Raw genomic sequence first — 27,973 nt, 5'->3', positions numbered from 1 at the left:
AGCTAAGTGATATAAAGGATTAATCGTGCCCATACAATCCTTTAGAAGTAAACCACTGACGAGGTCTGAGACTAAGTCTGGATCTGGCCACACCAAGACTCCTCTCTGAGATGGAGTTTAGAAAGCAAGAGGGTCCCTTCTGAACCTCATGACTTAATAGGGGGGTCTCCCTGATAGTTTTGCCTGACCCTGTATTCTAGGCAGTAAATACTCAAGTATACCTTGCCACTGAATCTTGTTAAACCACTACAACATTTACTACCAAACTTTGTTAAACCCTTCTTATATCAATAAACATATTGCTACTTCTCTCTTATGGGTGAAGTGCGTCACTCCACCTGTTACAGGAGGTAGGACAGTCTCTACTAGAAGTAGAAGAACAGCTAAAGTTTAACTCTGGTACGAGAAAAACCGCTGTTCTCTGAGTGCTCTGCCTACTACTCTCCTTTTACAGCTAGAAAGATAAGGAACCTCTTAACACAGCATGAGAGATGTTCTAAAAATCTGAAGGCAAAGTTACAGAATGCAAACCTGTAAAAACACTTAGATCCTATGGCTATGGCATAGTGCTGGAAGCAAAACTTTGCTTTTCCTATTTCCATCTACTATTAATTCTGGAGCCAGGACACCAGTTTGTGAGATAAAGCAATTTTTGCAATAACTTTATTTTTAATTACATTAGCCTTTGCATTTTTTCAATATAAAACGAATGAGTGCCTGGATGATTCAGGAGAATTTCTTTTGTGAATCTGAGGTTTGTTCATTGTATTTTGAACACTGACACCTGGGAGATCCAGATAAAAAGTAAAGGAAAACCACAGTCTCTCAAAGGAATTTAGATTGCAAATTACAGATGTGCTAACAAGATGCGTTATATACAACAGGAAGAAAGAAAAAGAAAAAAAAAAAGAATAGAGGTAATTTCTGTAGGATACATACGTACAAACAAAAATAAATAACGCTGTGGGAGTAATCCTCTGTAAAAAGAAAACATGCTTCGGGGCATTTTATTCTCTCCACTTGGTTGAACAAATTAATTGACTAATAGAAAATCATAATTATGTCTGTTTTTAATTTAACTAGTGCTTCATTTCTTTAATTGCTTAAAGAGTCTAACTATTCCAAAAGTACCTATACAATCAAATCTGCTGTAGCTACAAAAATTCAGCCTAGTACTCTACAAAGGTCTACAGACATAGGAGCTGAAATTTGAAAAATATGGAAAAAAGGGAGGAAATGCTGCTTTTAATTCCACTGAAACATCCTATATGTGTAGAGATACTCGAGGTACTGAAAACCTGAATAAAATCCAAAAGAATGCACCTGTCCTTTTCTACTCTTGGTTTCTTAGCTCTGATTTTTCATTTTAGTTTATAAAACCTGCTCATAATTAGTTTTGGCTTTGTATTAAGAATATTTACTCCCATAATAGTACACGGGCTCAGGATACTGACCACATACACTCATTTTTAGGTTTTGTGGCATAAGGCAGACGCCTATTTCCACTCATAAGCAGCAGCACAAACCCTGCAAATACTTGGTCTTCTGACAAATATAATGCTGGGATAGAAAGAATGAGAACAAATTCTATTTTGATAACAGAGCTTAAAAAAAGAAAAAAAGAAAAAAAAAAAAGTATTTGGAATAATGAACAATTACACCAGAGAGAATCAGATGTACAAATTCAACGGGTGAAAGCCCCCCAAAACTCAAAAAAAACTGAGATGTTTCATCTTGCTGTATCAAAAGTGTTCCACTTTTTCTACTTTCAAGTACCATCAAGCATTTTCTGCATTAAACATTAAAAAAATGACAAAAATTTAAAAGCTGAGAATGGGAGGGAGGCAGTTAATCAACACAAATGATTTAGGTTTTCTGTAAAAAAAAAATTATTTACAGTACTGTGCTTATGAAAATTTGTTATTTTAATTTCTTTACGGAATCACAAGAACATTAAACCAGAAGTGATGGTAAAGTCGATGACACATTTCAAATCTACAGAGGAGTTTTAATATCTGAACTGATGTTTCAGTCACTGTCTGTTACATAAAATCCAAGTTCCTTATTCTAAGAGCAGTAAGAGAGTCTCTTTTCTAAAAGAGAGACTTCTCTGTACGATTTCAATATTTTCTGTATGATTTCAATTTTTTCTTCCTTAGAACAGTGTAACAATGAGTGAGACTATTTATTTGGAAGTTTAAAAAGAATGCATACATTTTATATGTTAGATAAATCACAGAAAAAGATTAGAGCTCTTCTCCACAATATATTTTTTTTCCCCAGTTTCCAAGGGATTGAAAAGATAGAGTTTTCTAATACATAAAAGTTGTGAGAAACCATCTGACTTTGTCAACAATTACTTTTATTTTTTTAATCCTGGGAAATCTAGAAGACAAATAACTTCTAGTAATATAAGAAAGTTAGCATACCACAGCACACTTTAAACCACAGGTGTACAGTCTTTCATAGCTTTTTGTAAAGAGTTGCACCTTATGTATTGTTGCAAGTATAGCGCATAGAATTAAGTGCAAACTGACCTTTTTGTGGTCTGTTTTTTTGTGTCTTAATCTATTGATTGACCTCAAAATCCAGATTTTTCTGATGACAACCACACTCCTTCCCAGTCCTCCCTTTTCACATACAGATTTGGGTACTTTATGTACAGATGCTTTACAAGTCTTGCTTCTTACAAACATGTTGCACTTTGCTGTTCTTCTCTGTGTACTCAGAGCTGATGCATAAGAATCATCCGGAATCTTCCTCCAATTTAATGCCCCCCCCCCCAAGTTTGTGGGTTTTTCCCCCTTTTTATACCAAAAAAAATATTTAAAATAAACCCTGTTGATTATGATTAAGCACCTGCTATTATTTTTCTATTTTCCACAACTCTACAACAATTTCACAGAATGGCCATGGGCAGGGGCACCTTCCACAGGCAGGGACACCTTCCACACTGTCGAACTTGGCCTTGAACACTTCCAGGAATGTGTGGGCAGCCACAGTTTCTCTGGGCAGCCTGTGCCAGTGCCTCATCACCTGCACAGTGGAAAATCTGTAGCCTCATACCACTGTTATTGATCAGTCACAATACCAACTTAAAAAATCTGTATATAAAAGCAATTTCCTTTAGATACCAGAACTGCCAGCTAACTAGAAGTTACCCACAGCATTTCCCACAAAAAATATATTTTTGTTCCTCAACTAAATACTGCAAATCCAGCTTGTGCTTTTTCTTTCTAATAAATAGCAATTATCTTGGTAGAAGAAAGGCATCTTTGGTAGGAAAGGGACTTAAAAGGCTTGGAAACATCAGTTTTCTGAATTCACTGCCCTAACTTAATGCTGAAGATTTTTTCTTTCAACCACCTCCCACAGCCAGGTTCCTTTTTTCTGTTTTCGTGTCTCTGGAGTACCCTATCATTTCAGCATCCTCTTAGGTTTTTTTTTTTTTGTTGTTTTTTTTTTGAGAAAAAAAAAATCCTATGCAGCAGCATAATTTCAACAGCTACTAAGCACTTCAAAGAAAAGCAATAGAAAGCAACAAGCCAAAACTGGAAGAATTTTAGTATTTAGCTCCCCAGCTACTCAGAACCAACTACTGTCACTACTGGTTGGAAGAGCAAGAATTTGCCAGGACAGAGAACTGCAATAGGGAGCCCAAATCTGCCCATTGCCTTCAAGATGATCAACAGCTGCAGGGAGCTCACCAACATGAAATTTTGGCAGAAGCTCAGGAGTCCGGCACAAGCTACACAACTGCTCATCTGCCTCCCTTGTCTGAGCTCAATATCCCTGTCCCAGTGCTGTATTACTCTTGTCTATGGGAGTGCTGAGGAATTCCACTGTTCAAAGGCAGTGATCAACAGGAAGGTCAGTTTCTTGTCTAACACACCGTTATTCTTACAATGGAACTTAATGTTCACTTCCTCTGACTTTTCATGGGACTGACAGGGACTTTATACATTATTTAATAGGAATTTCAGAATGAGAAACAGTAACTCCACAAGGTTCTTACAAAAAATGTAATGGAGATTAAGGAAAGAGAAGACTAAAGCTAGAGGTGCTAAAAGTGCCTTTTATGAAAACCAGCAGGTTTTATGTCTGTCTGCAAGTTTTTTAGAGAAATGATTTTTTTAATATATTTTCCATTCCACTACATAGCTTTTGTGTGCAATTTGCTACATAATTAAGAGATCCAAAAGCATCATGTCACTGGTTTCAACAGAAATTTGTTAAAATTAAAATTCAGTTCTTGGACAAAATACCCATTATACCTCCTAAAAATATTCTGCCTTCTATGCTATAACATATTGTAAACAATGAGCAACTATAATTGGCAACTGAATATCTAGACAGGAGTTAAAATTAATGTTTGGTTAACATGGCATTGTAGCTGTAGATGATGTATCACTTCACATCTTATAGTAACTACTATTACAAAAACTCTGTACTGATCAATTTAAAATAACCTTGTAAATTTAATTGCTATCTAACATGAATAATGAATTGAACAAATGTCCGATCCTCGTAACTGTGTCTTTTATAATAAATCAGTATTTCACCTACAATAATTATCCCATTAATGTTAAATTAAATGCTTATTGGGTGTATTTAGCATGCACTTTAAGTAGTTGAAATGACCAAGTATACATAATAATTTCCTGACATAGTTAAAAAAAAATTCAAAATCACTTTGAAAGGCAAATTATTCTTGTTAAAGGTACTACAGAGAAGGTAACTTAGGACAGTATAGAGAAAATAACTTAGGACACTATGTCTTTGCCTCTATTAAAAATTTTCTTTAACAGTTTCTGAGTTTAATAAATAAAAAAGGACAGCACTAACCTCCAGCATCTTTCTAAAGCAAGAAGGCTCTATGCCTCATTTAGGCTTAGCTCTGCTTTGTAAGATAAAGAATGATGTATGAGTAGTTGCCAATTTATCTAATTTAACAAATGCCAGACTTGCCAAGTGTGTTATGATAAACAGCTTTAACTATCTTCTACTCCTCTTTTTATTAGAGGACAAGTTTATTTGTAATAATTTACAGTAGAAAGCTGAAAAGGGCATTTAGTAGGTTTAGTGGGAAAAACAAGATTAAAAGGGTAAACAAACAGCAAAACTGTATTTTACATTATCCAAGACATCCTAAGATCCTAAGATTATCTAAGGTTTTAGAAAAACTTTTGGAGAAAGCTCAGTGTTAGGATCACTGAGAAACACCATAAATAATTACAATTTTCTTGCTTTCTTTCTGAAGTATGTCTTTATGGATTCTGTCTACTTGAAAAACACATGTGTAAAGACCCTACTGTCTCAATCTGGTACAATGAGGAAAGAAGTCCTTTTCTGTCATATGTAAGAGGAAATTAAGATAAAGTACAACTGTACCAATAAGACAATTCAATATGCTCTGCACCACCCTGCTCTAACACTCCTAATGCTGAGAGATTCCCACAGTTAAAGGGACACCATCAAAGCTTTGCTCTCCCCTTTCCACCCCTACACTCAACTCCAACACATACTTTTCTTGTGAAGGTTTCAAAATGAGAACTCATCTTCAAATTTTTCTCATTTTGAAAATTATTCTGGCGTAAGTCTTGTACCTTTTTGAATGAGGATACCTGCAGGCAACCACAAATACTTCAACAATAAATAATTTTATGCTGCTCTGATCACATGCATCTATATTTGCTACCTTGCAAATAAAAGGATTAAGAAAGCTTAAGAGTTCATTAGTAATTTATGTGCACTGGTACTAACCATTATCATCAAACCGTTATCATTAATCATTATCATTAAATGATCCTTGTCACCATCCTCCATACCACATTAACCAATCATGTATCATAACCTAGTTTTTTCAACTCTTTTGATATATTTTGCACAATATATCACATAGGTCACCTCATGTTGTGAGAAACCTTTTGCCTGATACCAAGAGTAAGGAGCTGTCCAACTTAGCGGGCAGATTAATTTACTATTTACGTGTTACAAACTGCAACTCTTTTCTAACCATCTCATTAAAGCAGTGGCTCCTATCTGACAGCTTTAACCCCACGTCCCAAAATGATGACTCTCAAAACACATGAGTACAAGGCAGAAAGAATTATCAATAGTTTAATTATCATATCATTTTGCAATGAACATGACAGAAGCCTGGCAGCTGTTACAGCCATCATCTAACAAATTGCTGTTCCAGGATTAACACAGATATGAAACTGAAGGTTTACAATTCATTTTTAAACCTACAAACAAGTATAGATGGGATAGGTACCTGCCAAATATGAAGTCACCATACGCTCTACTTCTGCCTACTGTTTCTGACATTCACTATACTTTGTTCTTGTCCTGTGTGTGTTTGGAACATTTTGAATACTGTTTTATCGGCCATTTTATAAAGTAAATATCATTAACTTTTTCATTTGAAGTGGGAAATAAAATTACTTAGTGGAAAAACATTGGCCAACTATTTCACTGATTCAGGGAGGGGGGACCACAAGAAAAACTTGCCTTAAAGAGAATACCGCTCATAACAATACAGGAGCAAGGTACATCTGTACGAGGATCCTGTGCAAGGGATGGAAACAGCCTGTGTTTGTATAGCTGAGTGCGCATTTTCACTGCTGCTTTTTCCTGCCTTGTTTCATAGACTTCAGCGCTCTTGATAGTTACACTGCTGACTCAGGCTATGGGCACAGACAATCAAATACTACCTTGTTTTAAATCCTCAAATATTGAATTTCTTCAAACAATTAAGCAGTTGTGAGATACTTGCAAAGTAAACCAGTCACCAAGAGATACAGCCATTCCCAAAGCTATTAGTCCGCTGATTCAAGCCCAGAAACTGTTTTAACTTCCGTAACAGCTCAGCTTCTCTAACTCTCCCATACAGCAATATCCCAGGTTTCACATCATGCACTTGTTGGTGTTCCATAAGAACTGTGCTAACGCACCAATGCATTTGTTTCTCTGCCCACAACACTGACTATGATCTTCACTCACAATACCATCATAAACCTTCTTCAAAATAACCTACCACTACAGGAGATTTTTTTTGTATGTATGTATGACTCTGTCCTCACGTGTATATACATTTAATCTTTATCTGAATTACCACCTTTAGAAAGAAGTTAAAATGCTTTATCTTTTAGCTAAATCTACCATGTGGTATCTGTGACATCTTTTGACAGAACTCTACATAAGTTATATACCTATTTTTTTTTATTTAATGAGATTCTTTTCATATAGGTAGATAGATCTTTTCCAACAGATATTTATCACATGCCAACAGGCTGATAAAATAATTTTATCACTACTCACCACAAAAGTTGATGATATTCTTTATTTTACCTGTTAAAAAATTAAAAAAAGGAAAAATGAAAGGAAAAAAACCACTTTTTTTCCCTCACTATTCAACAGACACAATCCTAGAAATAATGAAATATCACATGTATTTTTTTCTCTTAAAATTTTCTCTTCTAGATAAACCTATATTCTTTATGTGCCACTTTGCATTTTAAAATTAAGCAAAGGTTATTTTATTGCAGCTATTTACGTTTCTCACTTCTACTCATGTTACAACACGCTCCACTGACTGAAGCTGGAAATCCTTATTAAAGAAGGGGCCAAAACATTTTTATTATCTCACAATTCCTGGTACTTCTCAGAGCAGTCTCTGTATTTAAAAAAAATCTCTAGGAAGAGCGGTTGTTATTTTATGCCAGAGCTAATGCTGCAAAAGACTGGCCACACCCAAACGACCTTTCTTAAGACCCTTTCTGACTGATTAAAGAATAACATTTGTAACATGGCTGAAATAAAGCCCATTACAGGCTATGCTATCTTTCAAAACAAGGGGTGAAAATTCTGTTAAAATAGCAAAAAATTTTCAATTGATTCAGATTAGTAAAACAAGCTATGAAACTGAAGGGCCACTGCATTCAGCATCCATATGGAAAAACAGTGAGGTATATTTCTCCCGAGTTACACAGTTTGAAAAGAAAGTAGAAACATAAAAGATATTCAAGGTAACATAAGACTGAAATGAGGAGCCACACTCCTCATGAGTGAAATGGTCCTTAAATAAATATACATTATAACATTCTGCACAAGCTAAAGATGCAAAATGAGATATATGCCTGCAAGAAAGCTGGAGAGGGAACTTCTTTTAAGAGCAAGTTGAGATAGAACAAGGGGGAGTGGCTTTCAACTGAAAAAGGATAGATTTAGCTTAGATATTAGGAAGCAGCTTTTTACTGTGAGGCACCAGAACAGGTTGCTCAGAGAAGCTGTGGCTGCCCCATTCGTGGAAGTGTTCAAGCCCAGGTTGGATGGGGCTTGGAGCAGCCCGATCTAGTGGAAGGTGCCCCTTCCATTGCAGGGAAGTTAGAAACAGATAAGCTTAAGGACTCTTCCAAACCAAACCATTCTGTGGCTATATAAAGATGTGTGTATCTATCTATATACATATATATAAAATCCAAGCAAAAATTAACAGAAAAAAATGCCAGACTTAAGGCCTACAATTTTTACATGGACAGGCAACATTGATTAACATGTTGGAAGTAGCAAGAAGAATCAAGCTATGCTGAGTACAAGGCAAAGCCTGTGCACCTCCAAGCTTATAACTGAGAATGTAACCCAGGGATACAGTCACCCTTCATCTCAAAATGACCTCCATTTGAGTGGGGATCCAGGCAGCAGCACCAGCAACTGTTCCTCCAGAGCCGGTTTGGGTTTTGCCATGTTTCCACCATTCAAAGCAATGCCCAGGGGCGAGTAGTTGCCCCAGCATGAAAAGGCACTCTGGCAATCAGGATAAATCCATGACAAGGCACAGCTGATGCTATGCCTGGCATTTGCAAAAAAAAAAAAAAAACCAAAAAAACCAAACTGAAATCATTTTGTAAGTAATCATTGGCACAGCAATGATCACTGAATCACCTCCTCAGAAGATAAATTCTTCACAGAAGTAACAGGTGATAGCACAGAATGAACTATTAGCCTCCAGCAAATGGGGTATTTATTGTTTTAAAATTGTACATTAGTGCTCAAGCAACAATGATATTTATACTGCACATCAAACTGTAAGAATAAGAAAGTAGTGAGCTAAAACTGAGGACTTGGATTAGTCATCTTGTATGCCCTGGGGGAGAATGAGAACTAAGCAGATGCACACATAAAGTAAATAAGATAAAATGATACTGGGGGAATAATGCCAACTGAGTCAGCAACATGAAAAAGCTATTGTTCACAAATGTCCAATGGGTATCAGATTCCTATTTCAAAACACAGTTTGGAAATTGAAAGGATTTAATGATAAGTGAGAATAATCCTGAAACAAGAGTAAGCACCAAGCTAAGAATATCTCCAGGAAACGCACTGACCAACCCTTTCACACTACTATGGCCAGAAAGCAGCATATGTACACAGCACTCAAAACAAGATGGCATACACCAGAATGCTTTATCATTATTTTATGTTTTTGTCTCTAAAAGTTTTCCTCAGAGAGTAAGCTGAAACATCAACACATCAGTATTAAAAATTCCTGTTTTCTCCTGCAGCTTTTAAGTTATAGATACTAATGAAGATTAAATGCTCTTCTATTTCAAATAGAAAGGCTTTTTTGACCTTAGTCTATTAGTGTAGAAACAAAACGTGTTGTTTTGATATTTACAAGGTGCCAGAATTAGCTGCACATCACAATTGGCTTCATACTAACCTCGCTAAATGCCCTCTGGAGGAGGGGGGCCGGGGGGCCGGGACGGACGGACACGGACCAAAAAGAACCCCCCCAGTTACTAAACTGTTACTAAACAGTTTACAAACTGAACTTCAAATCTGTGGTAGGGTGGTGAGACAGTGGCACAGGCTCCCCAAAGAAGCTGTGGCTGCCCCATCCCTGGCAGTATTCAAGGCCAGGTTGGATGGAGCTTTGAGCAACATGGTCTAGTGGAAGGTGTCCCTGCCTGCAGCAGCAGGGTTAGAGCTAAATCATCTTTAAGGTCTCTTCCAACCCAACCCATTCTAGGCTTTTACGATTCAAAAACACTGACCTGAGCACTTGAGCTCTGTAGACAAAGGATTCACAAAGTCCACACTGGAAGGAGACTATATAGCTGTAAAAGCTTCTCCAAGACCAGCTAAAAAGCTCTCCCCTCTTACTGATGGCCAGAGGTGCTGTGGAGGATGAAATCTGCTGTCTAGGTGGCAATGGAGGGTGCCACATAGATCACTGAGAAGTCATTAGTTCGCACAAGCCACATTCCACCTGTTTTGTCATACATCATTACGTATGTCTGGGGAAATTTGAGAGGATTATTTTTTTGAGATGTTCTGGCCATGTACAACTGCTGTTACACAGTTTACTAGTGACCCACACTGAGCACTCAAAGCTCAGGCACTGAGCAAAGCAGAGATGCAAAAGAGACTGGTCTGAATTGAGGTTTGAGTAGTCAATAATAACAAGCAATGGCAACACAGTAAGCACTGCAGTAGCGTCAGTTACTGGCTGTGCTGTGGGTGGCTGGAGGAGGCCCTAACAGCTACTAGGAAAACCATCTACCTGGTTCTGAATTTTTACCTTAATAATCTTCTCTCAGTAATACACCAGTGTATGGTCCTGTACAGCCTTCAAGGACTTCTAATTTTTAATTTACTCATTCCTTATTTCAATAGCATCATAAAATGGTTAGGGTTGGAAAGGACATTAAGTTCACCTGGTTCCAACCCCCCTGCCATGGGCAAGGGAGACCTTCCACTAGAACAAGTTGCTCAAGATCCTGTTCAGTCTGGCCTTGAACACTCCCAGATAGGGAGCATTCACAACTTCTTGGGCAACCTGTTCTAGTGCCTCACCACTCTCACAATCCTGGCTGGCATTGGAGGAATATTAATGATGCAGAAGATACAACCCTGAACCCTGTGAAAGCCATTACCATTCACTGAGAGTAACTGGGCTGATGCCAGATGAGTTTACTGTATCACTTTTGTTTGTTTCCCTAAAAACATGATGCTATAGTGAATCAGGGAATGTTAATGTATTTCCATGCCATGCTGCATTTGTTTTTATTGTCAGAACTCCACACTTAATATAGCCGATACCTTCTAAGAGGGTAAGACATCTTAATGAGCTCAGCACAGAGGCTACACCAAAGATCACTGCTTCATGGGCAGTTTACTGGGGTGGGTATGGATCACTATCCAAATATTACTGCTAGCTGCAGACTATCTAATGCAGTTTTAAGAAGCCAAAAACATCTTGCTGAAGGAAATCTGTCATTATAAATAAGTGACAGTAAACTGGGCACAAGTTGTAATATGCTTACCAAGGCCATCATATGGTGGTAGGAATTAGCTTTGGTACTTGGCATGTTTCTGTGCTGATAACGGTTGGGGGCTTTGCATATAATTTTTATTCTAGCAATTTCAGCTGCTAAAAAAGTATGTAACTGTCAACTTGATGCATATATTTGGTATAAGACAGAAAACCTTCAACATCCCAGTATCATTAAATTGTACCACTAATAAGCCTGTGCCTGAGAAGGAATCCTGCCTCCCCCTGTGCACCAAAACAGCATTATTCTGGGCAAACCCTCAGATCTCAAACTTTAAAAGCATATGCAGTCCCTTACTAGAGTAATATCAACTTAGTACTACTCTGCTGACCTGCTGTTTTTCTAATGGTTCATGTACATATGCAGCTTAAATCAAGACAGTAAGATGCGTTTCCTGAGAGATGGGATTCAGTCTCAGCATTGCACCAGAGTAGCAGAAGATCTGCTTTCAGGCTTAAGCTGAATCTGAGAATGTACCTGTGCATTTACAAGTACAGGGCTCCTTACCTGCTATACACAAGTAAAAGTAGCATTGTTGTAGAAACATAGAAATACACACTCATGAGAAGGTTCTTTTGCAGTGCTCAGAGAATAAAAAGAAATCTTTAAATTCAAAGATAAATAAAAGTACGTCTGACACAGTGCTCCCCTACACAGACAGAAAAATGTGAGCAGAGCTCCAGAGCAGAGACAGCCATATAGAAGCACCTTAAATTCAACACCTCCTTCAGCTTTGGGTAACTTTTTACACTGATTTTCCAAGCATTAGGAGTTTTTTTTTATAAGTTACCAACTGCTTCCAAGGAGGGTCAAACATGCAAGGAGTCCAAATCTGGATTTAAAAAAAAAAAAAAAAAAAAGGAAGTCTGAGGTAATTACAGGTGCTGCATCACTGCTTTTTCCACACAACTTACTCTCCAGTTGCAACTTTATACATCTTTCTTTATACATTCTCCTCCACAACGGAAAAGGAACACTTCCCTTGACTGTGCGTGAAGTTTTTCAGCTACTTACTGTCAGACACACACACACAAAAAAAATCAGACTGAGAGAAGTAAAATTCTCTTAAAGAATCTCATTCATTTTTATGCACTGAAAATTGTAATCCTGCTGGCAACTAAAATGTGGCCACAAATACAGCTGAGTCATGGAAAAAACAGAATAAAAACACACCATGATTTATGGTTTTATGATTTATCACAGAAAAGCAACTGAGCTGTCTGGATCACTGCAATTTTCCTTCCTAGGCTTGGATCACTCCCAATTAGAGCAAAGTATTTCATTTATTTCATTTACTGTGAATATCAATTCCCTTTAAAGTAAAAGTACACTGCAGACTGGACCACAAGATATAGCTGTTTTTAAGAAAGGGAGCTGCAAGCACTGCATAGTACTTTAAGTGTCTGGCATATCTGGTAGGGGCAGGTGAATCACTAGTGCAAGGCTGTATATGGTCACTATTTGGCAGCAGTGGTTCATAATTTGGGTAAAGATGCAACAGTTGCATGGTTTGCAAGACTTGAGAACTGACTACATCCTGTTGCTTCTCCACCTACAGCTTCCCCTTGCAAGGCCAAGCCCTTTTTCTCAGCCATTTCTCCCACACAGCCTTCTGAGGTTTTCTCAGTGGGCCGCTGCAGCAGATTATCGCACTGGCATTAGCTGTGCTTCCTACGTTACTAAACTGTGGCTACATTAGAGATGATGGTGTGTAACTACTGTGTGCTCCCATCTTTCTGGGTACTATTTCTGACAGTGGCAAGCCGAAAAAAAAACAGACAGACCATGTCTTAAAGGTCAAGGAATATTATTTGCATCATTTCAGCCTATCATCAGCTCAAAAAAGTGCCAACCACCAAAACTCTTTCTTCAGGCTTAGCTTAGTCAAAGTTAACCTTGTTCTAGCTTATTAAGAACTATCTATCTATTTCACATTTTTCCAGTATTTCTAGGGAAAAACAGAAGAATGCTAAATAAAATATTCAAATTCATAGCACATACTTCATAGCACCAGTAAATTAGCCATGTCCTTTCCTCCAACATCCTTTTCTGTGGCGGACTAAGGAATAGTGCTATGAAATGGCTTCTTTTAATATTCTTGTTCATCTGCACCATTACTGTGAACAGTGTTCATGAACAACGGAAGGGACACTTGGAGGTCAGCCCTATGCCCAAGCCCAGCACCAGGACTGTGCTTTCTCCTTCACAAGCAGAAAGAGACATTATTTCATGGATTTCACAGAATGGTTTGGGTTGGAAGGGATTTTAAAGATCACCTGGTTCCCAGCCTCTGCATGGGCAGGGACACCTTCCACTAGATCAGGTTGTTCAAAGTCCTATCCAGCCTGGCCTTGAACACTTCCAGGGATGGGACAGCCACATCTTCTCTGGGCAACCTGAATCAGTGCCTCACCACCTTCACCCTCAGAAGTAAAGAACTTCTCCCTCATATCTAATCTAAATCTACCTCTTTCAGCTTCAAGCCATTACCCCTTCTCCTGTAACTACATGTCCTTGTGAAAAGTCCCTCTCCAGACTCTGGATGATCCTTGGACTGATCTTCTGTACAAATATGCATTCTACCTTGCTTATATATGAATTCAAGCTACCTCCGAGCCATCTCCCATCTTTCCTGCTTTGGTGGCTTACCCCTGATTAACCAAGCTGAAGACTGCAGGAGAAATTCCTGTTCATCTTAAAAAGAAAGTTAAAAAAACCCCAAACAACCCACCAAAAACCAAAAATAACACAACAAAAAAAAAACAAAAACAAACAAACAACCAAACAATCGTGTCAGTGGGAATTTTCCAATTTAGGGCTCAATATTCAAAAGTGTAGAAAGTGTTCTCCATAATACATTCTGTCAACAATACCAGGTGCATTTCTAATAGAAATAACTTATGAGATATTTATTCATTGACATTTCAGATGGGCAAACTTTTTTACATCTTGATCTTTATTACTTTTTGTACAATTTGGTATCTGAGCAAAGGTTAAGGACCACACCTGCACCCTTTATTAAAGCTGTCAGCAGTGTTTCTTCATAGATTAGAATCCTGAAGTGGAACGCGAAACTTAAGCTGAATTGTTATGGCACAACTGCAACTAAACAGTAGCACAAGACTCTGGGTTAGGTCAGTAGAAAAAGCTTGCAGAGAGGGAAAAAGCATATAGCTGAATCTATACCAAAATAGAAATTGACAATACTTAAACCCCAAATATATCATTTAATCCTGAAGAATACCGTCCTAAAATTCAGCTCCAGTCTCTAACAAATGCTTGCTGTGAATGCAGGATTTTTCTCTGACACATAACCTATGGACAGTTTTGAACGGGCAGTTCACAACAGCCTGTTCCTGTGGCCTGGACACAGGAAGCACAGCTAAAGGGCCAGAGACCCTTCAAGGACCAAACCTTAATGCACATGGACAGAGAAGGAACAATTCATGAGCTAAACAGTTTCAAAGCCACTTCTGGAGACAGTGGCTTGCCCATAGAGAGCAAAGGCAAAGATCAGGATTTCTGATGTAGTAGATCAGGCTCTTTCACACATTTTGCTTGCTGTGTAAATTGACCATTAAGAATCTTTGTGCCTGTTCTAGATAATATCAGGAGAGAAAACGCTGCCTTTAAAAGAATTTTAAACCTTTTCAGGTTATTTGTTTTTTTTTTAATCACAAAAAAAATCTTGTTACCAGTACTAGTAATATATTAATTATTTAACTGAAATAATTGAATCTGTTAATGTGTTTAATTAAGCATAAAAAACGTTTTATTTGACGCTATTTGTATTTAAGATTTCTTGTTTTCCCTGAAGCATTTATTATCCAAGGCGTGATTCTTCTAATCTTAGACATACTCTGGCACTGAAGTACCATTTTATACCAGCATTTCTTAGCTGCTTTTATCATTAATAGATATATTACAAACCATGTTAATGAGCTGTTTAGTATTCATATATTAGACCTTTCCCCATTTTATATGGAAATAACATTATAAAAATTCAAAGAATACTAGTTTTATGTGCACAATAATGATAAGATTCAAAGCAAATAAGAAGGAGGAAATCTGTACTGGCAGTGAATATGAAATGGATTAGTACATCAACATACTTTACATTGGTATAAAATTATTAAGCATGTAATTAAGTAGTATCAATTGCACTGTTTGTTTTGGGGGTAATGTTTTAGCTATTTCAGATGTTTCATCTTTAAGAATTTAATTTCACACTTTAATGATCTTCTTGTAATTTCCTCCTCCTGCTATGAAGCCACATAGTCAGGATATACATGAAATCTACTACATATCAAGAAGTGACTAAGGTGGAAGGCCAGGCCAAAGTCACTGCAAAGTAAGATAAGAACAAGGTAAATTAACTAATTTTGTAAATACAAAAATAGTTAATTTCAACCAACCTTATTCATCAGACACATTCAAATCCCCAGGATTGTTATCAGGAAAGAAGTTATGCAGTTACTCACAGCAACTTCAGCTTTGACCTTGTTGACCTCAGACACATCTCCAGTGCAGCCCAAGTGAAAAGAGATTTGACATTACAGGAGCCTAATGAGTAAAACCGTCAGCCTTCAGTACGCTTACATCTGCATGCAGGTCAACCAAATAAATAAAAAAGCCTAAAAAAACCCTAAACCCCCAGCTCTGGGTAAGGTGGAAAACCAGAAGACTGTTCTCTGTCTTGGGTGGAGAATTTAGTACTGTGTTACTGAATAAAAGCCCAACTGTGAAAATAAGTCTGCTATTAAACAGAATTGCCTCATTTTGAACAGGGAATTACACATCAGTGAAACAAAGCATTTAGTATTATGGAAAATCAGATGTCTGAGTAGGTTCCCTTATTAATTTATATTATGGAAAAAAGTGCTACTCCTGCAGCCCCAGCTCAATGTAGATTCTCCTGTATGGGGCTTCCCAGGGATGCAAAGCAGAGCTATGGATGCCAGCAACTTCCTGGGATGAAGGGGGTGAAAGAGGGTGAAGACAAATTCATTGAAAGGCAAAACAACAGGTGCTATATATACTTTAAAAAAAAAGGGGGGGGAAGGGAGAAGATAGATTTCAGTAAGAATAATGTATCTTTATTTTATTATTGTACTGAGCAGGTACTATACTATAACTTCTCTCTTAACAGTAGAGCAGATATCTATTATTTATACTATCCATTATTTGTACCTGGGTTTTGTACTTGAACTTGGCATTGGCTTTAGGTTATGGAGCACACAGGAGAACTAAATTACTCTTGTAACAAGAAGGTAGAAAACCAAAGTCAGCAGCACGTTAGAGATCTATATTAGACAGCTTCAGATTAAATAATTTTTAAAATTACCTAAAATATCAAATAGCCTGGTACACATATAGAGCAGAAAAGGTCAAAAACAACTTTTGTTTCCACCTACATTTTGTTTCAACATTGAAATAATGAAAAATAAGTTTGCCACATCTTTACTTTGAAGTAACTCACTTTACTGGCAAATACACTATTAACAGCTATATTTTTTTAAGAAACTGTACCTTTAACACTAAAGGGCAGATGGTAAAAATTAATTTAGCATTCTCCGTGAGGAAATATACACACAGACTTGGGTCCAATCCTCTAAATGTCTATTCTCATGAACAGAACTAACACAGAACTGTTTCATATTAGGCATATCCAAGTTTTACATACATTTTAAAACGTATTTCTGAGGGCACAGTTCACAGTGCTACAAAGTAGATGCACACAGAAGTTGATGCATCTTTGAATTATGCAAGAGGAAGGCATTAAGCAACGCAGACTTCAAGGTGTTTCATTTGGCACAGATAAGGTTCACCCAGAAGCACTGGGGCTAAAACATGGCCTGTTTAGACCTATATATCTATAAGCATAAGGAACGAAATCCTGAAGGATGCTATTTGAAATGAAATCTTCTCCACCATTTCCTTTTCTGCTTCATTAAAAAGCTGAAACATAGCACAGCTGAATCTAGACTGCTGGCAACTGTGAGTTACACTCCTTTGTCATAGTCATGCATTACTTTTTGTGACCAGAGGTTTTTGTTTTGCATTATTTCTTTGTCCATAGCAAAGTGTCCTCTTTGCTGACTAAAACTACTGTGCATTTTATCGCTAATAACACATCTAAATTCTTATTTTAAATCACGGCCCTATTTTCAGAAAGAGCAATTTTACTTTTCTTCCAGAAAGCCATCTGCTTGCTAATGAGAGTTATTTTCATCAGTAATTTTGAGAAGAAAAATGGTTATTACACTTTAGCACTTTTTAAGTGACAAATAAAGAATACCATTAGGCCCACTATTTAAATACACTACATTTCTCCCAGTGCAGGATCTACAGGCCAGATGTATCATTGTAATTATAAACATTTGTAACGAGTCTCAGTGCAATTGGGGCCCACAGTGAAGTGGCACCACCTCAGATAAAAAACTTTCAACAAGAAATTTCATACATAAGATTGCTGTAACTTATAAATGCCTGCATTATCAAAAACTACCTTCTAACACCAGCAAATACAAAAAGGATTTTGACGATGCTATGTAGTTACGTGGGTTTTTTTCTAAATGTGTTTTTAAATTTTATCAATGCCTAATCAATAGACAATGCTGTGAGACAGTAATTTCTCTACATCCCTTTCATCAAAGCTATTCCTGGCAGAGAGCGCAATGACAGCCTAACAATCAACACTCTCACAATCATCTTGACATTGGCCTGAATTATCCTGTGTAAGGTGCATTTCCCATTTCCCAAAATACTACCTTTTCCTGATCTTTTCCAGTCTTTTGCTGACTACTAAGCAGCAGTAGCATGACAAGACAGCAAGAGACAAATGACTGTTAATGGGAAGATAAAAACTGAGATAGAAATGAAGGGATAAGAACTAGGACATCAGTGAAAAGGATGAGACCTATGACAGAGGAAAGGGTTAGGGTTTCTGTTTAGAATGATCACAGAGGAGAAATAAAGGAACACAGTTTTCATAGTAGTTTTAGTAATTCTGTCAGAACTGGAAAAAAAAAAAAAAGGGCAAGAAAAGCGGGAAAATAATGAACGAAGCAATAATGAGGATTAGGGAGGATTAGGGCTAAACAGAAGAATTGTGCGAAAGCACAGAGCTGGAATGAAAGAGATACCTGAAGTACAGAATGTCCTGAAAGAGTCTCAGTGACATAGATATGAAACAAGTAATAAAATTAAATTGTAAAAGAGAATGCAAATTGAATGGACAAATGCACATGGAAATAGGAACAAAACCATAATGGAAATAAGTTCAAATCAGTAGACATCAAACTAAATAAAGAGCTTTAAAGAAAAAGAAGAAAACAACAAAAAACTACACTAGGCTTAGCAGCAAGCACAACCCCATGAAAGAGAAACTCTGCCAAGTCTTCCCATTTCTTCTCGCACACATGGACCTTTTCTTGGTATAATTCATAGCTCAGCTGTGAAAATAAAATTGCTCTTGGTTAAAAACTTGAAAACAAAGTCTTGGTCAAAGTATGAATTACTTTTATAGGTTTTTCAAAAGACCAGTCTTTTCATTTTCTTGTCTTGTGAGTATATATCCCATTAGATCTGCTTCTGTGTAAGACATGCTATTTTAGCAAGCAATTAATCCACAAATGAGCTGTTTCTGAGTGTTAAGTATTGGGCATCATCCTTCAAAGGCTCTATCTTGCCCTTGTATTATACCTACATAGACCTTAAAAGAGGCTCATTTTGGCAGCAATCATTTAATTGGATTCCCCGTGAATCACTTGTGGAAAATCATGCACAAGATAATCAGCCACAGAAAAAAAAAAAAAAGTCACATTGCTAATGACCATGTCACTGAGACACACAATGACCTTTAAGTCCTTCAATACTGACCTTCTTGTTGCAGAATTTATTCCAAAAGGAAATATGCAGCAGAGAACTACAGAAATTATATCTATTTGAACATGGACCTCTTGCCAGGGATGCCAAGTTTCTGCGCAACAACACGACTCCCTGTATAGTTCTCATCTTTCAGACAGAGTGGAGATTGCGTGATTTTGACACCACACACCCTCCTCCAAATTCATAAACAAACACTGAAAAATTTGCCCCATGTGGAAAGGCAAAATGAAATCTTACGCTGCATTTTATGTACTCAGATGGTCACAAGCTCTAGCACTTTAGACAACATTTTCCCTTGCACTCAGGAAAGATCTTTCCATATTATGGGTACAAACATTTAAAAAACAAACAAATCTTTCTTTCTTAAACTACCTTTCAAGGCAACTATGCTCGGCTGAAACAGGACTGAGTGTACACACTATGTCAAGGTCAATGTCAAACAACATTGAACAGACTGGAAACTAGAGTGGAAATGAATAGATGGATAAAGAGAGTTACTGAATGCTTCTAGTCTTTAAAGTTATTAAACTGCAGCCCCCCCAAAAACAAAAGCCAAGCCCCTGTTGCTAACTCCAAATGGATAGCGCAGCAGTGCCTGACAAGTCATCAGGAAGGAGACCTGCTGGGCTTCTGATACCAGCGGGACAGACTTACGCCTTGCTCTTGCAAAATCCTCGTGTTCGCTACAGTGTATCAGTTCCTGCAGCGCTACCTGGCTGACAGGTATAACACACATAGGTGTTCCATATAGGGTGGCATTCCTCAAGCACTTTGATAGTTAACCTTTGGAACATTCACCCTTGTAGATCTGATCTTCCTGTCCTAATCCAGTTCCCATAGTTATAATGGACACACAGAGCCACTCTTTATGGTAAAAAAAAAAAAAAATCTATTAAAAAAACCTAAAAGCAGGCACGAGCTTAGTCATTCCATACTTCAGAGAGCAGAATGTAATGTAGCGCTAAGTGAAAGCCATGTAACCTCCTTCTGGTGGGACTCATCAGCTCATGTTAAGCACTACATCAGTATTATGTGTTACGCCAGCATATTTGCTTGGCTTCCATTCACTGCAAGTTTATGTCTATACATGGGCTGTATAGACACAGACCATATAATCCTGGGAACAGAGACAGTACTGTGGCAGATTGACTGTGCCCAGTTGCCAGGCACCCATCCAGCTGCCCACTCGCTTCCCCCTTTAACAGGACGTGGAGGAAAGTAAGATGGCAACTCTCTTAGTTCGAGGTAAAGCCAAGGAGCACTCACCTGTTACTGTCACAGGCAAAACACACTCGAGTTTGGGAAGACTGATGTAGTTCAGAGCTGTACTATAGTCCTTTCAGGACTGCTGCAGCAGTCCCCTCCACAGGCCCTAGTTTCTCCACGAAATATCCACTTGCTCCTCCATGGTCTCCCCACAGGCTGCAGGGCAATCTGCTTCGCCACCCATTACACCTCCTTGGGCCTGGTGTTCACAAGGCTTTTCGTTTACTCACTCCTTTTGCCCTTTCTTTAACACATTGTCCCAGAGCTGCCACCAGCGCTGCTGACAGACCCAGCCGTTGCGGAACTGGCTGGAACCGGCTGTGTCGGGCACAGGGCAGCTCTGCTTCTCCTCACAGAGGCCCTCACAGAGGCCCCCACAGCCCTTGCAGCCAACACCCAGTCACACACACCCAGTAGAAATCCAAATCACAGTAAGCTCCACAGTAGAGCCACAGACATGTATTTAATCACACCAAGTATTCAAAGTCACTCACGCAAAATGAACTAGTTTTATTTAGAGAAAGATAACACATGTATTCCAGTAATTTGACAATGTGCTTGTGTCTCAGAAGCAGTATTAGTGCCCATTGGGAAATTATAAAAAGGAATTGCGACAGAAAGTGTGAAAACACAAAGGTTATCCCCCAGCCAAGATGAGTACCACCCCCTGTGCTCAACAGCAGGACAGTCTAGAGGGACAAGGAGCAGAACTAGTGGTGAGAAATACAGGAACATCCCAAAGTACAAACCCCCTCAGGAAGACAACTGGGCCTCATCACCACCAGTCCTAAACACCACAGTGGAACAATCTGAACTTCTCCAGACTGGCTGAAATGCAAGATTTGTCTCAACAGGGTACTTCTCTATAACCTTTCCAAAAGGCTTAGAGGGTACGAGCACCATCGACATTCATCCTTTCCAGACTGTTTGCTCTAATATTCTGTTAACTACCAGAACATCAGCAATCCCATCTCACCAGCAAAATGATGTTTCCTAGAGGGGCTGAGCATGGCAGATTTCCCAAACGAGAGAGTAAGGAGAAAGCAGAGGTCGGAAGTTGGAGGCCCAGGTAGCAGCCACGCAGACATTTACCACTGGGAAGGGGAACAGACAATGGCAAACTATCTAACAGGATCAAGCACAACAAACCTAAGAGGCTATATGCCAGAAAGTAGGATGGCAAAAAAAAAAAACACCCATAACAAATACATCTTTATAAATCTCTTCTTGATGAGTGTTTAGTAACTACAGTAACTTTGCCAGGGTGAACTGCCAGGAGACCCTCATTGGGAAGTGTGTTTTCTTCTAGTCTGTAAAAACAACATCAGAAAAGCCAATCCTATTTCAAAACACTTATTCTGTCAGAAGAACTTGCTTTCACCAGCTAATATAAAAGCATAGGAATATTGTATTGCTACATTAATAATTTAATTTTATGTAAACTAGCAGCAGTTTCATAAAATTTGTTGACATTTGTCATTTTGTTGCAGTTCATTTCCTACAAGAGCTTTAGAGTTAAGTTTTATGCTATTTATATGAAACACTCAGAGAGAAAAAAAAAGCATGTATACATTCAATTCAAAACAGTTCAAATTCATATGACCAATAACAGCAATTTTATGATCAGACTCCTTGTTCAATACAGACAGTAAAATTCTAAAGAGTGAAAACACAAAACCATATTTTTCCCTTATGTCCAGTATTTTCTTCATTTACTTTCAGTAGCCTCATGGCAGCTCAGCTTCAACACATGCAAGTTATATATATTGATCTGGGATTTTCCAAAGCTACGCAAGAGTGGTCTGTGAACCTGGTCTCTGTTGAATTTCAATGAATCTACTTATAAAAGAATTAGGAGCGTCAGGAAATTTTATCATCTTCATTGTCCATACCACGGGAGCAACATGGCATCCAATTATCTTATACTTTGCTGGTTGAAGAGCTACTATTAAGGTACTCAGTTAACAATTTTTAAACTTGTGAAACTAGTCTCACATTAGTAGCATCCAGAGAATGAAAGGAGCTATTTTAGCAAAGACTCAAGCCTTTAAAAAAGTATTTCTGCCTGCTGCCTTTCTTTTGCTCCTCCAACTTCAGTTTAATCATGATTATAGAAGATGATATTCCCCCAAAATCCCAGAGAAGGATTAATACCAGAGATAATTTCAACATGTTATGATAAGGCTACCTCTAATCAAACTTCTAGAGACAGGGACATTTCTAATTTGATGATTTGTTAACGGAAACTGGGGTTCTTTCAATTCAGGACCAGTTAGCTACAAATAAATTGTGTTTGTGGTATGTATGCAGTCATTTGGATAACATTTAAGAAGGAGCATATACAAGAACAACAGTGTCAGGATTACAGAGAAAATGCAGTTGCAGACAATGTGTGAGACAAAGTTGCAGCCTAGCAGTACACAGGGCATAGTTTTCAGAATTTCTATGCTGCCAAAAGTGTCTGGTACTTTCACAACGCGTTAGTAGATACCATATTCTACTGTGCTTTGTTTTGTTGGGGTTTTTTCCCTCTCATAAGATATTCATGATATTCAAGCAATAGTTACAGTCATAGACTGTTCTAATAGACAACTGGGCTGGAGCAAAGCACTGCTGCCTGCAGCATGCCACAGAATGATATGAAAAGTGCTGAGGGTCAGACTTCAAGTTTCTGTTCATGGGGCAAGTATCAGAGGGTGTTATTAGCACTTTCCTCTTCCAATCACGACTTATGCAGAGATTAGTGCGTTACTCAGAGGTACAAGTGCAGAACGTAACACATACTGGCATCCCAAAAATGAGTGTTGTAAACTGGATCTTTGAGATACAATTAGTGAACTTCCCTACCTAAGCCCCTATAAAAGTTGCTGAGATAGGTCTAAGTTGTAAGCATTTGCCTATACTAATAGCAAGAATGGAAAAATTAAGAAAAAAACTCCCCCCCCCCCCAAATAATAAGGAAAACAGTATTGAACAAGTGATTCCAACTACCAAGTGCCTAAAGCAGGCAATGGTGATACAAAAGGCTGTCACTATTTTCATGGGTTTGTTTTGGGTTTTGTTTGTTTGGGTTTTGTGGGGTTTTTTGTTTGTTTGTTTTGGGTGGGTTTTTTTTTAGTTTGTTTGTTTTGGTTTTTTTTTAAACTCTATGTGTTTTCACTATATATTTTACTTTTGTAATTGTCCTACCAAAATAGTCTGGCAGATGAGTCTACATTCCACAATTTTATTTTTTTAACACATTAAGGAAGTCCTCTAAACATCTGCATCAACCTCCAGACCAACAGCTATCTGTAGAAGTCAAACATGTCTGGTCAGATTCTGGGGCATCTGACAGAGTTCTATTGATTTCCAGTGCGCTTGCTGATTTAGCCTACTAAAGACCCTAGCATCATTCGGTTAGGTTTAGTAAACTGATTTTTAAATCCTGACTATTTGCAAATAAACTTATGAACAACCTAGAGACCTACCACCCAAGAAAGGTAGAAATTACTTGGTCAAAAGCTTTATTAATACTTTTTTTTTAATAAATTTTCTCATTAACAACTTACAAACAGAACAGCAACCAAATGTGTTCCCTAAATTATTAATTACAAGTTACAGAACCAGGTTCTTTGTCTCTTTAAAAAGCAGCAGCTCTACTGAGAGCAGAAAGAATTACAGCTGCTAAGAAACAGAGGAGAACACAAGTACAGGTGCTGCAGGAATTCACTTCTGGTTTTACAGTTATTTTAAGACCATTTAGAGAAACGTAAGAAGCTGAAGAGGAACAAACACAGGAAGTGACAGGAGACCTTCTTCACACTTGCTGAAAGCCCATGGAAGCTGTGCCTGCATAAAGCCCTGCCCCAAGGCAGAGCTTGAATTAAATAATAACAAGGAACACTACCTTTTTCTCCTTTCTGTCCAGTACTAGAGCTCTTTACTAATGCTGCTGAAGTGACTAGATTGTATGATTTCAAGTGGATTACTGAGGAAATGGAGCTGATACAGTAGTATCATATGTTTTTGACCAGCCTAACGACTTTGAGGCTCTACTGCAAAACCTGGTTAAAATGCTACATGGTGACAGGTCATAAAGATATTTAGTGCCTAGAAGGTTTCTGCAAATAGATGGTTGAATAATGAGACTAATAAAACTTCTATTCTTACCATGAGAAAAGCTGCAGCATGAAATTTTCTCTCCTTTTATGCACCTTGAAATCCCCACAGGATAGAAGTTAAGAACTTCCACTTGAAGAAAAACCTTTGATCAATGCTTGCACATTATTAGAACCCAGAAAGTCTGATTGCTTAGGCACAAATCCACAGAAAATCAATCAAATTCCATTTGTTTATGGCTATAGGAACAACTAGCAATATCTGTCAGGCTACACCAAATAATTCATTGTACGTAAGTCAGCAAAGAGCTGACAAATAGAGGCTGCATTCATCTATAAACAGACACATGACTCAATACACTAAAACTGGAAGGTACTGCATCCCTGACATTAACACCACAGAGTCTTCAAATATTTCATTTTTTTAATGTAATTTATAAATCCTTACTGAAACTATGATACAAAATATAAGCAGGAAAATTCAAGAACATATTAATCTCTAATGAGAAACAACTTACCTGATGAAGCTAGAGTACATACACACATTTTAAGAAATAATTACATTTGTCAGCAAATTATGCTAACTTAACAAATAAAGAAGAACCATCAAGACCAAAACACAATTGTAATAAAAGTGTAAGCAAATATGTAAGAAGTGCTGTTGCTTGGTTCTCATGCAGAGTCCTGAGCTGAGTTGAACTCAAAGGGTGAGAAAGGGCACCAGACCCGACAGGATTACCATCTCAGCCCATACAGTCAAGTGTAATCCAGGTACCTCATTAACCTGCAGTTTGTCAGCAAAGGGCTATGTAAGCTGTACATGCATCTTCCTGCCCTATAACCAGAAAGGCAATGATGCTAACTCCTACCTTTGACTTAGGACAGCCTAAGTAACACATCCTACAGAAACTGTTAGCATTTACAAAGGGGATGGTGTTTCCAAGAGGACCAGGCTGGCTGATGTCAGGAAGACAAAAGGCTTGCTTTCCCACCCCATCTCCCCTTCTTCAAGCCATCAGTAAACTTCAAAGGTTATATTTCAATAAGCTCTGGCTTTCAATGGCATTACTGAACACAGATCATATCGTCCAGTACAATAAACATGGAAAGTTCTTGAGAGGAAAATATCTAGCCATCCACTGGATTTGGAACTACATGCTAAATATCAGGAGGCAAATTAAAAACTGCATGTGTGACCGGTTTTGTGTCCCTATCACAGTATTCATTAGTTAGCAGAAAAACCTCTTAACTGCAGGTACCATGTTTGAAAATACTGTATTAGAGAAGATAATAATCAATCATCAGTGCAGTAATAAAACCTTAACTGAACCTACTGCTTCCAGCACAAGTATGCAGCTTTTTTAGCATTCTAAGGTGTTTCAAAGGTAGATAATCAGAGCACCCTCACCACAGCTCCGGAGGCAATTTTCCTGTCTGTTCCAGAGAACAAACGGTGGAACAGGAAGCTTTCAATCATCAGTCCAGTGTTTGTCCAGGCAACAATGGTTTCCAGACACCTCAAATTTCTGTCCCTCATTTTAAAGATTACACTCCAAAATACTGTCTGATGTTTGATTTTATTTTCTTTTCATAGTAAACCACATTTCTAGTCTTCCTGAGATTCAGTGTTGCTTTGATACAAAATGCATGGTTCTTCTCTTACATTAAGTGATTATCTTAGGGATAAAAATCAGGAAATTCTTCATTTTTCTCAGAATGCAGGAAACAAGGGAACATTACGATTTAATATCACCTCATCAGTAGTCTAAGACTGATAAAAAAGTCTGTAAGTTTGCTACTCCAGTCTTCAGAAGCTCTTAGCCACATTAAAATAACCAAGGTCTTTTACCATAATTAAGTAAGTTTTATTAAAGCTTTCTCTCATTTTCCTTTCTCTGCTTCTTTTCCCCTCCTGGTTTTTTCCATCTTCATTCACTCCTTCCTTTGATGTTTGCATGCTTTTCATACTTTCATTGAAAGCATCTTGCACTGATCATTTCCACCCCACCTCTGCCTAAATGTAGAGGAACACATTTTCCCATGTCTAATTTTGCCCTCTACAGCTCAGTAAGAGCATAGGGAACATATGCTCTGGCGAGAGTGCTCATTACACAGCAGCAGATGAACAAAACACCTTCCATGCCTTCCATTTCTTTTGTCTTTCACCTACACAGTGAATGTAACCTGTTCGTCTTGATATGTGGATTTATTCAGGATTTATTAAAATAATAATAATAATAATTTGAACCTGTCTTTTAATTTGTATATTTAGTGCAACTATAAAGGTTACTGTTGAAAGGAAGATAGAATGAGAGTGGTTCCTTCTTTACTTACATATGTCTAAAGACTCATCCGAACCATCAGGACAATCAGGCTCTCCATTAGACAGCCAGTGCTGGGAGACACAACTCATGCAATTACAACACAGAAAGCCTCCTATGTCACATAACTGATGTTCTGCTGAAAATCAGAATTGTCTAGAATGCAGTGATTAAGAATAAAGGAAAATAAAAGTGGCACAATGAAAAGTGAACATAAAATTATTCTGAAATCATAGAGCAAAGCAAAAAATTGAAACTATGTGAAGTAATAATTTAATGGTATCTAATGCTCTGAGGCTGCAGAGCTGCAGTGCATCAGTGGGAGCATCCCATAACTGCTCCAACCAGACATGAATTGCATTAGCATAAACTACCTTATGAAACAGATCTTTAAACAATTCTATTTCTTTCTATTTCACTATGAAGTAAATTTGTTCAGTAGATAGAAATCAAAAAGCTTTAATTTCATATATCAGCAGGGAGGTACCCATTCTCCTCTCCTGCCCCAGAAAATAATTTCAAATTGTTGTTTCAAGTGGTCAGATTTTTAAGGATGTATTTTTATTAGCAGTCAGGGGTATTTTAAAACAAACAAATTTTTTACTGTTTCTTTGGGTATATATTTTAATGACCAAATCCTACTACAGTTTTATACAAAAACTATTTTATATTTCATGTCACAAATGTGCAAACAAAGGATTTAGTTATTTAAGGTCAACACTAAAGCACCTTGAAAACAAAGGACTGATAAAGAGAGGAATTTTGGAAGCCTGGCACACCCAAACTATCTGCTGGATTCAACCACGAAAGTCCAATGTCCTTGAGATCTAGAATTAATTAACTCAAGACTATTCCATCATTAATTAATGTAAAACGATTCTAACATTAACTAAACCTCACAAAGTCTCTGTGCAATATATTACATTCATTTTATCAATATATAAATTACAGTAGTGCTTTCTACAAGGTTACACTGCAGATCACTGAGAAAAGGTTCTTTTATTATTCTTACACCAGGAAAAGTGAGAAATTACTTCACAGGAGCCAATGCTGTCAC

At 37.7% G+C, this 27,973-nt stretch overlaps 1 protein-coding gene across 1 annotated transcript in view; it reads right to left on the bottom strand.

The window, feature by feature from the left end:
- The window catches only part of LRP1B (LDL receptor related protein 1B), a 585,099-nt gene extending 558,091 nt beyond the window's left edge, over positions 1-27,008 (bottom strand). The window contains exon 1 of the mRNA XM_065670655.1: positions 26,930-27,008. Coding sequence (XP_065526727.1) covers positions 26,930-27,008 — 79 coding nt within the window. The remainder of the gene's footprint in view (positions 1-26,929) is intronic.
- Positions 27,009-27,973: the final 965 nt, after the last annotated feature.

The sequence above is a fragment of the Lathamus discolor genome, chromosome 3 (genome assembly GCF_037157495.1).
Source record: "Lathamus discolor isolate bLatDis1 chromosome 3, bLatDis1.hap1, whole genome shotgun sequence".
Classification (NCBI taxonomy): domain Eukaryota; kingdom Metazoa; phylum Chordata; class Aves; order Psittaciformes; family Psittacidae; genus Lathamus; species Lathamus discolor.
This window is presented reverse-complemented; position numbering and strand designations above follow the sequence as displayed.